General features: G+C 42.6%; 1 protein-coding gene across 3 annotated transcripts; it reads left to right on the top strand.

The window, feature by feature from the left end:
• Positions 1-824: 824 nt before the first annotated feature.
• Positions 825-12662, top strand: tp53inp1 (tumor protein p53 inducible nuclear protein 1). Of its 3 annotated transcripts, XM_046302354.1 has the most exons (5): positions 825-1032; positions 2960-2986; positions 3142-3278; positions 7929-8400; positions 9803-12662. In XM_046302354.1, the coding sequence occupies exons 3-5, from the start codon at positions 3152-3154 to the stop codon at positions 10062-10064; spliced, it is 861 nt and encodes a 286-aa protein (XP_046158310.1). In that variant the 5' UTR covers positions 825-1032; positions 2960-2986; positions 3142-3151; the 3' UTR covers positions 10065-12662. The 3 variants fall into 3 exon arrangements, with proteins under 3 accessions (XP_046158310.1, XP_046158309.1, XP_046158311.1); XM_046302353.1 differs by having other exon boundaries at positions 2960-3278; XM_046302355.1 differs by lacking the exon at positions 2960-2986.
• The last annotated feature ends 3823 nt before the right edge of the window (positions 12663-16485 follow it).

Here is a 16485-nt window from a genome sequence, read left to right on the forward strand (position 1 = left end):
AGGGGAGCGTTATTGTACCCCTCACTGGTGACCTACATGCTATTTATTGAGTGCACTGTCATATTTTTATCCCCTATTCCTTTGTCTGGATCCTTTTTGTTTGTGAAGCCAATGGCCCATTCTGTCCCAACAGAGGAGACATCCGTCCATCTAATTTTAGTGATTGCAACAACAAAAAACTTGGTATAAGGTTCAAATCTATATATTTTCATTATTGAGGGTATCCTTTTAGGGAGGGTGCAGAGCATTGCTTTGTAACATGGTCCCACACTATTAAATGTGCTTTTATTCTTATGCATGTAAAGAAGGATTTTAGTCAACTCAGGATGAAATTGTGTGTTTTGGTAATGTTGATAATGTCACCTTCACATTAATAGAGTATTTGACTGTCACTGGACTACCAGGAGATGTTTATTTTAGCGAAGGAAATGTTACAGGACGGCTTCATTGACCCTTTACAGACAGTTATATAACATAGGGTTATAAGCATTGTATTAACATGGTATAAGCATATTACAATATTGTTAATTTATAGCCTGCTGTCCATAAAGCTTGATTTAATTAAGCCGGGCGATATTTTACACATCACAGGAAGTAAGGGTGTCTAGTCAAATATTTTGACAAGTTTGAAGACACTTTTTGAAAAGCACTCCCAAAAACGTGTGGGCTGGGCCTAGCCCAGTCTTGTCTTTCTCTGGGGTCACGTGCGTTGGTGACAGTCTGTCAGTGTCAACGGCGGCGTATGATTGGCTTACAGATTTAATACAGGGCACTCCCATAGGCTGCCCGAAAACACGTCACTCCGATCAGCTGTTAGTTCGCCTCAACAATAACAAAGGGAACAGTGGGACCTCGGAAAGGCTCGGAAAAGAAACGACCTGTGTTGTTCCGAAAACAAAGGTCCATGTACTAAATTTCTTCCGCGAAGAAAACTTTTTTTATATTCTCGAAAAGATACAATCTACCTCAAAGTCTTAAGGATTTTATCACTAAATATCCGTCCTTTGCTGTTCACATTTTGTCTTGCCGCAGGTGAGTTTTTTGGGGCGTCTCTTTGTTGTCTGTTGTTGAAAGAACACACAGTTCTCTTTTGCATTTTAATTGTAGGCCATTGTTGACATTACTTTATTTACACAAGTACGGTTTAGCACAAATACATAGCCTATTTCCACTGTTTTTATGCACCAACAGTGTTTTGTGTAGCAAAAATAAGAATCTCGGCCCATTTTTGCCAAATAAGAGTCAGACCGCAGTCTAATGAAAAGTTATTAAAATGGCAAGGTCTAGATGTCTACCTATCTATTAAGGGAGGAGCTAATTATATGCACAAAACAGAATTGTACTTTTAAGTTAAACTTTGCTGGCAGTTGAACATTGTAGGAGCTGCGACCCGCCTAAGAGGTGTAGGGTTACGCTATACACCCTCCGCTTGTATGCTAGTCAACAAATCATCCCGCAAGCAGACAGCCTACCACAGACACTAACTGAACATTTAATTCATATTTTCAGGGATTTATGTGTTTTATTACAGAGACAATTTCAGGCATTTTGCTCTGGGTGTAACACTCATGGAGAATATTCATATGACGTAATCGTTACGGCTCCTAACGTTCTCTATTCCAAGGAGTCGACGACAGGCCTCTAACCAACCATCCAAATACATACGACAAGAAAATATTATCCAGTGAGCTCTCACATTAACCTACCGTTTCATTCCGTAAATAATAATATTCTGCCTTTTTAATGTTACCAATATCACGACGCTTTCATCCCTCCTCCGTGTTTGCTATCGGAATAGAGTCACGGTTCTGGGAAGAAAATGCTTGCAAGCGATATTTTGTTGAGGACGAACAGGTGCAGGAGATTATAACCCGGTTGCGTATTGGACATACTGTAGATAATGTCCCATAGAAAAGCCCTCAGTCCCTCAACCTCATAGCACAGCTGCTCACTTTATTTGTCGTTGAATCTAACAAATAAGAGGACATTGACTCAAAGAACGACTTGTTTTTTGCAATCGCTTGCATCCTACACATCTTCTGACGAATATGTCTGATGTTAGGTCATATCTAACAAACCTGTAATTCTGGCATAACGTGTGTTTGCCTGTAGCCTATCTGGCAGACCAGGTTTCAGTTTTTGTGTCAGGTCTACCAAACAACTATCTTGTCCTTTTTGAACATTATCATAAAGAAGCTACTGTAGTTCTCTCAGCTTTTCAGATCTTACAAACCCACAGATCTCTAATTATTGGCTGCACAGCTCTGTATTTGTTTACCATACATGTGTACATGCATACAACTCATAGTTTACAATTCCACTGACAAATGTGGCTTCACAAGCAGGAATTCAATGTTGTCTGGCAGAATATTGGTTGTTGTGTATCACTGATCTTGCTTCAGGTCAGGGGTCATAATGTATGACCTGAAAACAGTGTCACTGCTTTGCTGTATCCCTGGTGTGTCAGTGTGGGGGCAGTAGTTAACTTTATCAGCAGACAAATGATGTCTGGCTTTTTGGACTGTAAAGGCCACAGAGAGTTGATCCCTAAAGATAATAATCCCACACCTGTAAAAGCATTTACCCACACATATTTGACCACATTGACGGTGCCTCTTTGAAGTTTGTGACAGTTGTGAATGATCTGGCTACCCTTTTATATGTTTTATTATCGAGGATTAGAGATATAGAAAACCTATTTATTGGCAGAGAGTGTTTATATTGGAGTGTACTCTAAAAGTAGTAAGCCAGAACGAAACATGGATGTCCTTCCAGTTCAGTCTGAACCATGTTTTCCTCCTGCCAATTGCCCAAAAGTTAAAGGATATTTGTATGCATCTCCCCCTCCCTTTTCACACAGGTCTTTATAAGCTCATATATATGGTCTCAAATGTGTCACTCAAGATCACAACGACGTATTATCTCTCTTTCTCCCTCTCTCTCCCCCTTTGTCTCTCAGGTCCTTTGTAATTTTGCACACGTCGAGGTGAGCTATGACCAGACTTTACACAGCTCCCCTCAGATGATAGACATCCGTACCTTATTGAAGCACTTTAGCACCTGCAGCTGATGACCAAAACGCCTGTTCCCCGTCCTCGCACCGCTCACCCCCCCCCCTTGGTCCCTTTGTGCCCCCCCAAGGAGTTTCAGTATGTTCCAGAGGCTCACCAGTGTCCTGTTCGGGGACAATGTGGAGGAGGTGAGTGGGGGAGGCCCTGGAGAACAGGGCTTTGGCCAGAAGGAGGAGGATGAAGAGTGGATCCTGGTGGACTATCTGGGTGAGCTTCAGAACATACACAGACACACACAGACGAAACATACACAGACATAAACACAGACATAAACACAAACAAAAATGCAAATACATACTCTAAACACAATCAACCCCTCACACACCATAACCTCCTGGTATCCATGTACAAAACAGGTCAGGTGGGTTCAACAGTGAGTATCATTTCCATACAGTCACATGGTGGGAACTTCACTAACTTTTAAAAGGCAACTGATCAAATCAAATAGTTTTTGTCACATGCGTCGAATACAACAAGTATAGATAGATCTTACAGTGAAATGCTTACTTACAAGCCCTTAACCAACAATGCTTTTTTAAGAAAATACCTTTAAAAAAGTAAGAGATAAGAATAACAAATAATTAGAGGAGCAGTAAATAACAATTGCGTGGCTATATACAGGGGCTACTGGTACAGAGTCAATGTGCGGGGGCACCGGTGTCGAGGTAATTGAGGTAATATGTACATGTAGGTAGAGTTAGATAATACATGTAGTACATGTAGGTAGAGTTAGATAATAACAGAGTAGCAGCAGTGTAGAATGGGGGGGGGGGGGGGGGTGGGGCAATGCAAATTGTCTGGATAGCCATTTGAAGCTGTTCAGAAGCCTCTTGGACCTGGCGCTCCGGTACCACTTGCTGTGCAGTAGCAGAGAGAACAGTCTATGACTAGGGTGGCTGGAGTCTTTGACAATTTTTAGGGCCTTCCTTTGACACCGCCTGGTATAGAGGTCTTGGATGGCAGGAAGCTTGGCACTGGTGATGTACTGGGCCGTACGCACTACCCTCTGTAGTGCCTTGCGTCGGAGGCTGAGCAGTTGCCATAACAGGAAGAGATGCAACACGTTAGGATTGTCTCAATGTTGCATCTGTAAAACATTTTGAGGATCCGTGGATCCATGCCAGATCTTTTCAGTCTCCTGAGGGGGAATAGGTTTTGTCGTACCCTCTTCACGACTGTCTTGGTGTGCTTGGACCATGTTCGTTTGTTGGTGGACTGGACGCCAAGGAAGCTCTCAACTTCCTCCACTACAGCCCTGTCGATGAGAATAGGGGCGTGCTCGGTCCTCCTTTTCCTGTAGTCCACGATCCTCTCCTTTGTCTTGACCACGTTGAGGGAGAGATTGTTGTCCTTGCACCACACGGTCAGGTCTCTGACCTCCTCCCTATAGGCTGTCTCATCATTGTCTGTGATCAGGCCTACCACTGTTGTGTCATCAGCAAACTTAAGGATGGTGTTGGAGTCGTACCTGGCCGTGCCGTCATAAGTGAACAGGGAGTACAGGAAGGGACTGAGCACGCACCCCTGAGGGGCCTTCGTGTTGAGGATCAGCGTGGCGGATGTGTTGTTACCTACCCTTACCAACTGGGGCCGACCGTCAGGAAGTCTGTGGATCTGTTGGTGCTGTATGAAAATTGGAGTGGGTCTTGGGTTTCTGGGATAATGGTGTTGATGTGAGCCATGACCAGCCTTTCAAAGCGTTTCATGGCTACAGACTTGAGTGCTACGGGTTGGAAGTCATTTAGGTAGGTTACCTTAGTGTTCTTGGGCACAGGGACTATGGTGATCTGCTTGAAACATGTTGATATTACAGACTCTGACAGGGAGAGGTTGAAAATGTTAGTGAAGACACTTGCCAGTTGGTCAGCACATGCTCGGAGTACACGTCCTGGAAATCCATCTGGCCCTCCGGCCTTGTGAATGTTGACCTGTTTAAAGGTCTTACTCACATCGGCTGCGGAGAGTGTGATCAAACAGTCATCCGGAACAACTGATGCTCTCGTGCATGTTTCAGTGTTACTTACCTAAAAGTTAGCATAGAAGTTATTTAGCTCGTGTCACTGGGCAGCTCTCGGCTGTGCTTCCCTTTGTTGTCTGTAATAGTTTGCAAGCCCTGCCACATCCGACGAGTGTCGGAGCCGGTATAGTATGATTATATGCCACTGCAGTGTTTGTTTTTCCATGTGAGCATATTATCAGATATTACATCTCATAAACATCTATGAAATGTCCTTATCCAACTGCTTGGCTATGCAGTCCTTAGGTGCCTTATAGTCTCTATAAACCGATGAAACCTAGGTTCACCTGTATTCACAAATGCAGACACAAGGATGCTACTCTAAGCCCTGGCAAGGTTCCCAATATCCATACACACAAAAACAAATGCACGTGTGCCCATACATGCATGGTTCTATACATACACAGTATATAAATGCTGCTCAATAACACACACACACACCTGGATCACACTTGTTCTTTGGGGGAAGGGAGTGCATCCAGCCCGTCTGTCTCTGATAGAACTCATATTCCACAAGTGTGTGAATATTCAAGGTGTGAGAGACTGAATCCTGCTGGCCCACTTCTATATGGGGGAGGGGAGGGTGGTGGAAGGGATATGGGGGAGTATATGGGCAATATGTCTGTAATCGGGTCAAACAACAGCATGTGGGGCTAAGGGGAGGAAGATAAAAATAGGCCCAGTAGAGTTGCCCTTCTGGGCTCTGAGGAGTGAGTAGTGTGGGCAGACAGCCCAGCAGAATTCCCCTCCAGAATTGTCCCCAGTCGGTAACAGTCTATGACCCAAACCACCTGGGATTAATGCATTCACAGCGTCGTCTATCACGCCATAATTCGTTATTGGACTTGTCTTGCATATGTAGCTCATGGCCTCTTACGACAACCTTTGGGAAATGCATTATGGCTGACAATGTGTTCATAAACCATGTCACACATCATTCATTACAGGTGTTCCATGTAAATGCTTGAATATCTATAAAAGCATTCATAATGCTTTACAAACAGGTGGTTGATATATTACCCTACAGTCCAAGCACTCTGTAGCCTTACCCAAACTGTTATGTGATCATAGAACAGTATGATATAATAATGATTCATCTGATCACAGTGAATCTCTAATATCTGATGATACATGGTATCATAAGCCCTTTATTACGTGTCTGTTTCATAGAACTGTTAGAGTGAATGCAGTAAGCAGACACTTGAGGTCAGATGTTTTGTCTCTGAAAGCATTGAAACATTCTTTCTTGCACAGACTGCAGTACCGTAACCTATTTTACAGTAGGGATTGATTCCACACACTTAAAGTGTGTACTACTTAGTGTGTACGATCTGTATTCCTGGCACACTTCAACACCTCAAGTTGCACTAGTCTCCTACTTCTTCTAAACTGCTAATCTATTATATCAATAGCGTGGACTGCTTTCCTTCCCCCTTCCTGCGTGCGCACACACATACAGTACACACACACACAAACAAACACAAGGTGGATGGTGAGAGGATTACAGGTCCCAATTAGCCTTACAGAGGAAGTGATGATGAATGTAAGCCGTTTTAGGGTTCTGCTGTGTTGCTTAGCAGCTAAACTAAGGGTGTGTGTCGGCACAGATGAGATTTACTATTTTTATTTTTTGGAGTAAACAAGGTGGCTGCACTGCTGCTGACATGCGTGACAGAGAAAGATGAAGATGGGAACTGGTGTCCTTGGGAGTGGGTGTATTTATATCACACATATATACACCATAACACACTCAGAAATGAACACACTCTGAGGAACACAACACATCTATGCACACATCATCAGAAAAGGAAAGAGAGAAACTTTCATGATCATGCACACAAGGGAACACATCCAATACACACACAGAACACTTATGCACAGAGAACACTGTTAATACACAAAGAACACAGAGGAAAACATCTACACACACATTTACATGCACACACTCAGCTGTTTATCAGAGATTCTGTCCAAAAAAAGACAGACAGTCCGGTTTAAACTTTGGCCAGGAATTAAGTTTTGGCCAGATGTCCGTGCAGGCTATTTTTAGTATAATGGGAAACCAAACTGCAATCTGCTGGCTTTGATTCCCATCTGGTATCAAGTTACTTTTTCCATCATAATTCCCATATGGCAGTGTATTATTCTGACTTATTAGAGCACTATTGACAGTAATACCACCGAGTCTCAAAGCAAGACATGCTATGTAGCCCATGGATGCAGTGAATGAAACTTCTCGCTCCAGCCAAACCACCTCATTTAACTTGATTAGATGTATTCTATTGAAACTTAGTTTCTCTCCTATCCTTTTGAGATAGTTAGCTAGTGGGGGAAAAAAAGTGTTTTGGTGCATTCTAGAGTTGGGAAAGACTGGAAAGCATTTGGCAGCAGTTTGGTAGAGGGAGTTGCTGAAGCTGCTTGATCCTATGAGTGACAGCTCTTGCGCACACACACTAGTATCTTGGGTCAGGCATGTTATTCTGACAGACAGAACACTGCGCTGTGCCTGTAGGGCTTTGACACCTATACATCAGGGGAAAAGATGGTTTTTGTTTTGATTGCTAAAGCCATTTTCTCTGAGCCACATTGCCCCCTAAAGTCATGTTAGGGTATTGCATGTGAGTTGTTATCCCACCCAGGTTGAGCTCAAGACCATCATATTGCATTTTTACATTTTGCTACGGGGAGTTTTTTAAAATCTCCAATTATAAAACTCAATGGTTGTATAACACATTTTCACACATTTACCCTACATGCTTTGGCAAACAGAAACTTTCCATTTCTTATTTAAATGTTAATTGTGCTGATGTATCCTAACCAATCCCTGCCTTTCTCCCCAGCCGAGGCCTGCTCTAGCCCCTGTGGTGATGGCCTGTCTGAGGTGGACCTGACTTCAGAGGAGGAGGAGGACCTTGTGGTCGTCCCCTCTCCCATCGCCAGCTCCCCCATCCGCTATGCCTCCTGCTCCTCCCTGGACTCCACCGCCGACATCGAGGATGGGGGTCCCGAGGAGGAAGAGGGGGGTTTCCAGTGCCTGGAGGCCTGTTCTCTAGAGGAGAGCTGGTTCGTCACTCCCCCACCCTGCTTCAGCGGGGGGAGGAGGGGCAAGCCTATGGTACTAGAGACCAGTCCCCTGGAGAACCTGCTGATAGAACACCCCAGCATGTCTGTGTACACCACCCACTGTCCCCCACGAATCTCCCTCAACCTCCCCCTCTCCCTCAACCTCAATCTCTGCCTCCCCCTTGTTGACGTACCTGCCGCCGTAGTCAAGGAGCCGGGTCGACGTTCGCTTGACATCCCCTGCCACAGGTAGGATTTGTTGCTGCAAAAATTCTGGCAGTAGTGTTTCATCACCTACATTTAGTGAATTTATGCTTAATTAACCTCTACGGGATCAGTGTCCCTATTCTAGGACGGTTGAGCTAACGTGCACTAATGTGATCAGCATGACATTGTAAGTAACAAGAACATTTCCCAGGACATAGACATGTCTTATATGGGCAGAAAACTTGCATTCTTGTTAATCTAACTGCACTGTCCAATTTACAGTAGCTATTACAGTGAACAAATACCATGCTATTGTTTGAGGAATGCACAACAACAAACTTTTCACGGCAATTGGTTTGATACATTCACCTCTGAAGGTAAATAATGTACTTAAATTCAGTAATCTTGCTCTGATTTGTCATCCTGAGGGTCCCAGATGTGTGAAAATTAGTGTGTAAGCTAATGATCCATCATGATTGACATTCCTGGGAGTGTGTAAACAAAATTATGTATGTTCTCTATAGTTATGTACTTCAAAATGTATCAATGAACCAATTTGGCACATTTGGGCAGACTTGATGCAAAATATTGTCCAGTATTGCAATGCTTCACTGGGTCAATCTGAAAATCTGAAACGTTGCACACACACTGCTAATTGCACACACACAACCCTAATTGCGCCTAAACTGCAATATTATATGATGGCCTTTCTCTTGCATTTCAATGATGGAGAAAGAAAATTATTATCTTTATCTGTATTATCTTTTACCAGATCTAAGGTGTTATATTATTTAGATGTTAGATCTAATGTGTTATATAATATATTTTTTGGGGCGGCAGGGTAGCCTAGTGGTTAGAGCATTGGACTAGTAACTTGCAAGTTCATATCCCCGAGCTGACAAGGTACAAATCTGTCGTTCTGCCCCTGAACAGGCAGTTAACCCACTGTTCCTAGGCCGTCATTGAAAATAAGAATCTGTTCTTAACTGACTTGCCTAGTTAAATAAAGGTTAAAAAAATAAAAAATAAAAAAGCCTCGTGGTTTGAGCATTGGGCCAGTAACTGAAAAGTTGCTGGATTGAATCCACGAGCTGACAAGGTAAAAATCTGTAATTCTGCCCCTGAACAAGGCAGTTAACCCACTGTTCCCTGGTAGGCCGTCATTGTAAATAAGAATTTGTTCTTAGCGGACTTGCCTAGTTAAAAAAAAGGTTAAATGAAAAAATGTGAATGTAAAAAATATTCTCCTACATTAATTTCACATTTTAAAAGTGTTAAATTAATTTCACATTTAAAAGTGTTTCCTTTTAAAATTGTATCAAGAATATGCATATCCTTGCTTCAGGTCCTGACAGGTGGTTAGATTTGTCATTTTAGGTGGAAATTGAAGAAGAAAAAAAACATGGATTAACCAGTCCAGCCCCCTTCCTGTCTCCCCCTATAGGCCAGAGATGGTAGTGCAGCGCAGAGCCGGGCTCCATGCTGGCTGCTATGCAGCAGCCATCACAGCCCGGGCCTCAGGCCTCCTAGACCAGGTCCAGCAGCACGGGCGCCTGGCCCAAAGGGTACGTGGCGCCGCCCAGCACCAACTCCTCTCCCGCAACGCCCTACGCCGCCTCAACCTGCTGCGTACTAGAGGGGCCAAGCAGGCCAAGACCACCACCACCTATCTACACCAGCCTGGCCAGAGGCACCTCAACTACTGAGGTCCTGGCCCTATCCCTTACCCTCCATCCATCAATTCATCCATCTGTCTCAACCTGGATCCACAAAAAGAGTACATCCTGCAACATGCTCTCCATCTTCCCTCCATCCACCGATCCTCCACTCTGGATTGAAGAGACGTGATGAGGACTCCTTTAGAATCAATGCCATAGGTCACTTTACTCCGCTGCAGGTTCCCACCACCACATGGTAACTGGGAGAGACTGGTTCAATCAGATATTACACCTGTAGCGACACTCTCCGCTTTCACCCACACTGCAATGTTTGTGTGATGTCATAGTGTGGCTGTATGCTGCCATAGAATGGTTGTGTGATGTCATTGATTGATATCATGGAGTTGCTTGTATGCTGTCGTAGTGACATTGTAAGTGATGTAATTGAGTTGTTGTATGCTGTCATAGAGTGGTTGTGTGCTATCAGAAGAGGGTTTGTGTCTTAATAGAATTACTGTGATGTCTTTAGAGTAGGAGTAGGCATTTAGAAAAGGAGCATGTCTTTCACTTGTAATTAGGACAGTTTATTAACAAAGTTGTTTCTAATGTCCCTCCAATGAAATTGCTTCCTCTATCACTTCATGACAAACTAATATAATTTGTCATTCTGATGGCCACAACTTACTTTTCAAAATCATCACCCCCCTCTCCTGATTAAGGGTGAACCTGCCTTGAATTGAGTAATTCAGTACTTTCACAATATTGATTGATGAAATGTTGGTCAAATACTGGGTTAAATATCACTTAACGCCTTGTTATAAAAGTAGAATTTAAGATGAAAAATAAATGTAAAATATATTATTTTAAAAAACTTCAAAATATTTTTAAAAAGAAAAAAACGTATATTACATATCAGTATGAAGTTAGTATGAGCGTTTATCTACATAGGTATGTTTGTAAGCAGCGGTGTGACTATGTTAGTGTGTGATTTGTTGCATGGTTTTAATAGTGCTAGAAAACAGAAAAGATACAAAAACACATTTTATTCTGTTATCTCTCATTGTTTGTTCTAAATCTGCAGTCCACTTCTCAGGGTCATAGCCAATCACCTTTACACTTTACTACAATGCAGATTACTTGACCGATGTTAATTGTCTTTGTACATACTGGAGACCTTCCAAATTTGTCATAGTGTGCTTTGCCTTGTGGTAATGTTTGTGATCAATGATTGACCTTTTAAAAGAATCGTCTGCGTCTCGAAAAAAATTGAATTTGAACGTTTGCTTGTCCAAGGACTGTGAAAATGAACTCCTACTCTCTCTATCGACTGTTATAACCCCAAGATGCAGTGAAACTGTCTTTTTTCATTGTTGTTTATAAATGTTTTCTGTGTACTTTCCATTGTTTTGAGTTAGATATTTACCCTGTTCTTTATTTGCTTAGTTACATAATATTACTAAGTTATGTTAAAATGTCAACCAAAAAAGTAGCGGCAAACTCTAACCTTGCAATAGTTTATATTACTATTGTTTTTGCTTTTACAGTATATTCTTCTTTACTTTAACAATGTTTTCAAATTGAAGACCTTTTTCTGAAATGGTCAAGTTTGTGACAACATGAATCTGTGCGCTCTTGTGGTAAGAAACCACAGAGAGACACAATTCAAACACCTAAGTAGCCTAGTTTCACAGAACCTCTGAAAGTCAAGTATCCAGGGCAAACTCAATCATTTACATGACCTAATATTATTATGACCTTATATTATAACCTAATATCACCTGTTTCTTTGTACTTATTGGGGGAAATACACATTACATACATACTCAGATGTATTTAGCATTGTAGCATTAAGAAGCACTAAGGTGGTTTTGTCTATATAGTTGTAAACTGATTATAGTGAAGTGATTTAAGCCTAGTCATTGTATTTGTGTATCTTTTTTATTTTCAGATGTGTCAGATTGCAAAGCTTGCATCATTTGACGCGTACATTTTTGTACTGCATTGTTGTGACACGGGCAACAGGACGAAGGGAATGGAGGGGATGGCTAAGTCCTCATTTTTGATGTGTGAAGCTGGAAGGAGACATTTTGTTTTGTCCTCAGCTGTCTGTATGAGCTCTTGATGATAATAACAGGGATTTGTATTTTGTTTTATGCCTTGAATTTGTTGTGGATCACGTGCCTTCCAGGTTAAACAGTATAATGACAATGCATTAATGAAGAACTTGAACTGTTGTCCAAAAGGACAACACATACAAAAGCAAATCAACTATGCACACAGGAGGTAGCTTCTCTTCGTCAACCACCCAGCCCATGTACAGCTTTTTATACACAAATGTAGCAAACCTGTTTTCTCCTGTGTGAAGAATATTTGGTGGCATTTTTTTTTAGACTTTTGCTTTGATTTAGTTTACTGGAATAATACAGCACTTTGCCAAAAAAGTGTAGGAATTTGAGCGTTAACTGTTATTTATCTTCTTAACTGATCACATTATTTTATTTTGGATGTATGACAGACGAATTCACTCTGTTTTTATGGTCAGCAAAATTTGCAAATGAGAATGTGGTAGTCTGTTCTAAAACTGTAATACATGATCTGTTGTCATGATGTAAACCACAGTCTACAATAAATGTTTTCATACACATACTCTTCCGTTTCTGTCCATTTGATCCATTTAACCTTTTCTACCAGGTTTATTAAACTATGATGAAATTTTGCAAGAAAGACCCACCAAACAGCCGAGACTTTAATTCCAAAACAAGCCCTTTATAGCACTGAGCTGAGACAGCTATGATGTTACTTTCAGTATGACATTCTCATGAGTTCTGAATAAAGAGCACATAACAGCTTTGCACAGCAAGTTCTCACAAATGTTTGACCAATCACAACAGAGCAAAGTAGTTGGCAGGAAGATCTTTAATAACTAAACTCAGCAAAAAAAGAAACTTCCCTTTTTCAGGACCCTGTCTTTCAAAGATAATTATTAAAAATTCAAATAACTTCAGATCTTCATTGTAAATGGTTTCTAAACACTGTTTCCCATGCTTGTTCAATGAACTATAAGCAATTAATGAACATGCACCTGTGGAACGGTCGTTAAGACACTAACAGCTTAGTAGGCAATTAAGGTCACAGTTATGAAAACTTAGGACACTAAAGAGGCCTTTCTACTCACTCTGAAAAACACCAAAATAATTATGCCCAGGGTCCTTGCTCATCTGCTTGAACGTGCCTTAGCCATGCTGCAAGGAGGCATGAGGACTGCAGATGTGGCCAGGGCAATAAATTGCAATGTCCGTACTGTGAGACGCCTAATCCAATGCTACACGGAGACAGGACAGACAGCTGATGATCCTCTTAGTGGCATACTACGTGTAACAACACCTGCACAGGATCAGTAGATCTGAACCTCACACCTGCGGGGCAGGCACAGGATGGCAACAACAACTGCCCGAGTTACACCAGGAACGCACAATCCCTCCATCAGTGCTCAGACTGTCCGCAATAGGCTGAGAGAGGCTGGACTGAGGGCTTGTAAGCCTGTTGTAAGGCAGGTCCTCACCAGACATCACTGGCAACAACGCCGCATATGGGCACAAACCCACCGTCGCTGGACCAGACAGGACTGGCAAAAAGTGCTCTTCACTGACGAGTTGCGGTTTTGTCTCACCAGGGGTGATGTTCGGATTTGCGTATATCCTCGAATGAATGAGCATCACACCAAGGCCTCTTACAAATCAAATCAAATCAAATGTATTTATATAGCCCTTCGTACATCAGCTGATATCTCAAAGTGCTGTACAGAAACCCAGCCTAAAACCCCAAACAGCAAACAATGCAGGTGTAAAAGCACGGTGGCTAGGAAAAACTCCCTAGAAAGGCCAAAACCTAGGAAGAAACCTAGAGAGGAACCAGGCTATGTGGGGTGGCCAGTCCTCTTCTGGCTGTGCCGGGTAGAGATTATAACAGAGCATGACCAAGATGTTCAAATGTTCATAAATGACCAGCATGGTCGAATAATAATAAGGCAGAACAGTTGAAACTGGAACAGCAGCACAGTCAGGTGGACTGGGGACAGCAAGGAGCCATCATGTCAGGTAGTCCTGGGGCACGGTCCTAGGGCTCAGGTCCTCCGAGAGAGAGAAAGAAAGAGAGAATTAGAGAGAGCATATGTGGGGTGGCCAGTCCTCTTCTGGCTGTGCCGGGTGGAGATTATAACAGACCGTGGCCAAGATGTTCAAATGTTCATAAATGACCAGCATGGTTGAATAATAGTAAGGCAGAACAGTTGAAACTGGAGCAGAAGCATGGCCAGGTGGACTGGGGACAGCAAGGAGTCATCATGTCAGGTAGTCCTGGGGCATGGTCCTAGGGCCCAGGCCAGTTGATACTGGAGCAGCAGCATGGCCAGGTGGACTGGGGACAGCAAGGAGTCATCATGTCAGGTAGTCCTGGGGCATGGTCCTAGGGCTCAGGTCCTCCGAGAGAGAGAAAGAAAGAGAGAAGGAGAGAATTAGAGAACGCACACTTAGATTCACACAGGACACCGAATAGGACAGGAGAAGTACTCCAGATATAACAAACTGACCCTAGCCCCCCGACACATAAACTACTGCAGCATAAATACTGGAGGCTGAGACAGGAGGGGTCAGGAGACACTGTGGCCCCATCCGAGGACACCCCCGGACAGGGCCAAACAGGAAGGATATAACCCCACCCACTTTGCCAAAGCACAGCCCCCACACCACTAGAGGGATATCTGGAGCGGGATCGATTTGGAGGTGCAGGGCCCATCATGGTCTGGGGCGGTGTGTCACAGCATCATCGGACTGAGCTTGTTGACATTGCAGGCAATCTCAACGCTGTGCATTACAGGAAAGACACCCTCCTCCCTCATGTGGTACCCTTCCTGCAAGCTTGTCCTGACATGACCCTCCAGCATGACAATGCCACCAGCCATACTGCTCGTTCTGTGCATGATTACCTCCAAGACAGGAATGTCAGTGTTCTGCCATGGCCAGCGAAGAGCCCGGTTCTCAATCCCATTGAGCACGCCTGGGACCTGTTGGATCAGAGGGCTAGGGCCATTCCCCCCAGAAATGTCCGGGAACTTGCAGGTGACTTGGTGGAAGAGTGGGGTAACATCTCACAGCAAGAACTGGCAAATCTGGTGTTGTCCATGAGGAGGAGATGCACTGCAGTACTTAATGCAGCTGGTGGGGGCCACACTAGACACTGACTGTTACTTTTTATTTTGACCCCCCCCCTCCTTTGTTCAAGGACACATTGTTCCACTATTTATTAGTCACATGTCTGTGTAACCTGTTCAGTTTATGTCTCAGTTGTTGAATCTTGCTTTGTTCATTCAAATATTTACACATGTTAGGTTTGCTGAAAATAAACACAGTTGACAGTGAGAGGATGGATATTTCTTTTTTTTGCTGAGTTCATTACAAACAAACAACCGATTCAACACTTTAGGAAATAAACAGTGACCCAGAAAATAATAACTCTGATAAAATAATCCTATACACTTGTTTTAAAGGCTATAAAATGGAATAATGACTGATGTTTATTGTGTGTTGAAATCTGAGGGGTATTGTACGAAGTGGGATCAATCAGCTGGCCAGCTAGGCAACCAGAAATAACTGTTGATTTTCTGATTCATTAAAAAGGCTTAACTTTATGCTTTTGGTTGTTGAGTCAATTAGACAATGCCCATTTCAAGCATAACTTTTTTAAAAATTAAATAAGTTATTTCAGAATTTTTCGGCATGTAACTCCTTGATCCTGCTTTACGGTATAGGCAAACATGGTTTAGTAAGAAACTGTGGTATAGGTATACATGGGGGTCGATGTCACTATTTGGACGGGTCCAGCAGTCTTATCTTGGTATGACAAATAATGCATTAGCTAGAAGAGGAGTGAAAAAAAGAAAGCTTCAACCTAGCTCAATCTATGTACAATAACAATAAGCATATAATCTCTGCGTTGAAACGTGTAAAAATCTTCCTGTTTCAATATGACAGCGCTCCACACTATCTTAATCTCGGGTTGTTTACATTTTGAAGGAAGACCACGTTGTTTCTCCTGACCCTCCTCTGATTGGCTAAGCGAGTTTGAAACCCCTCCCATATGTTGATCTGTAATACGGAAGTGTTTTTCTTGCAGCGAAAAAATAAGAAAATAGAGCATAAACGTTTTTTTATATATACTTGACCAAGTGTAAAGGCTAACTCAGCGCCTACTGCGTCATTTAAGGTTAACCGGGAAATAAGGAAAGCGTCCTTTTTTCCTAAAAATATCAATTAAACCCCTCTTGTGCAAAGTAGATCCACCATCCATACAAAGTCGATGAGTGCTACTCTCTAATAATGTTCGCAAACACGTGATCAAATGTATTAACTCCCGGGAAATAAAACCGAATGTTCGCTTTCTTATTTGCAATAAATGGAATTCAGATTTGAAC

This window comes from Oncorhynchus gorbuscha, linkage group LG15, assembly GCF_021184085.1.
Source record: "Oncorhynchus gorbuscha isolate QuinsamMale2020 ecotype Even-year linkage group LG15, OgorEven_v1.0, whole genome shotgun sequence".
Lineage (NCBI taxonomy): Eukaryota > Metazoa > Chordata > Actinopteri > Salmoniformes > Salmonidae > Oncorhynchus > Oncorhynchus gorbuscha.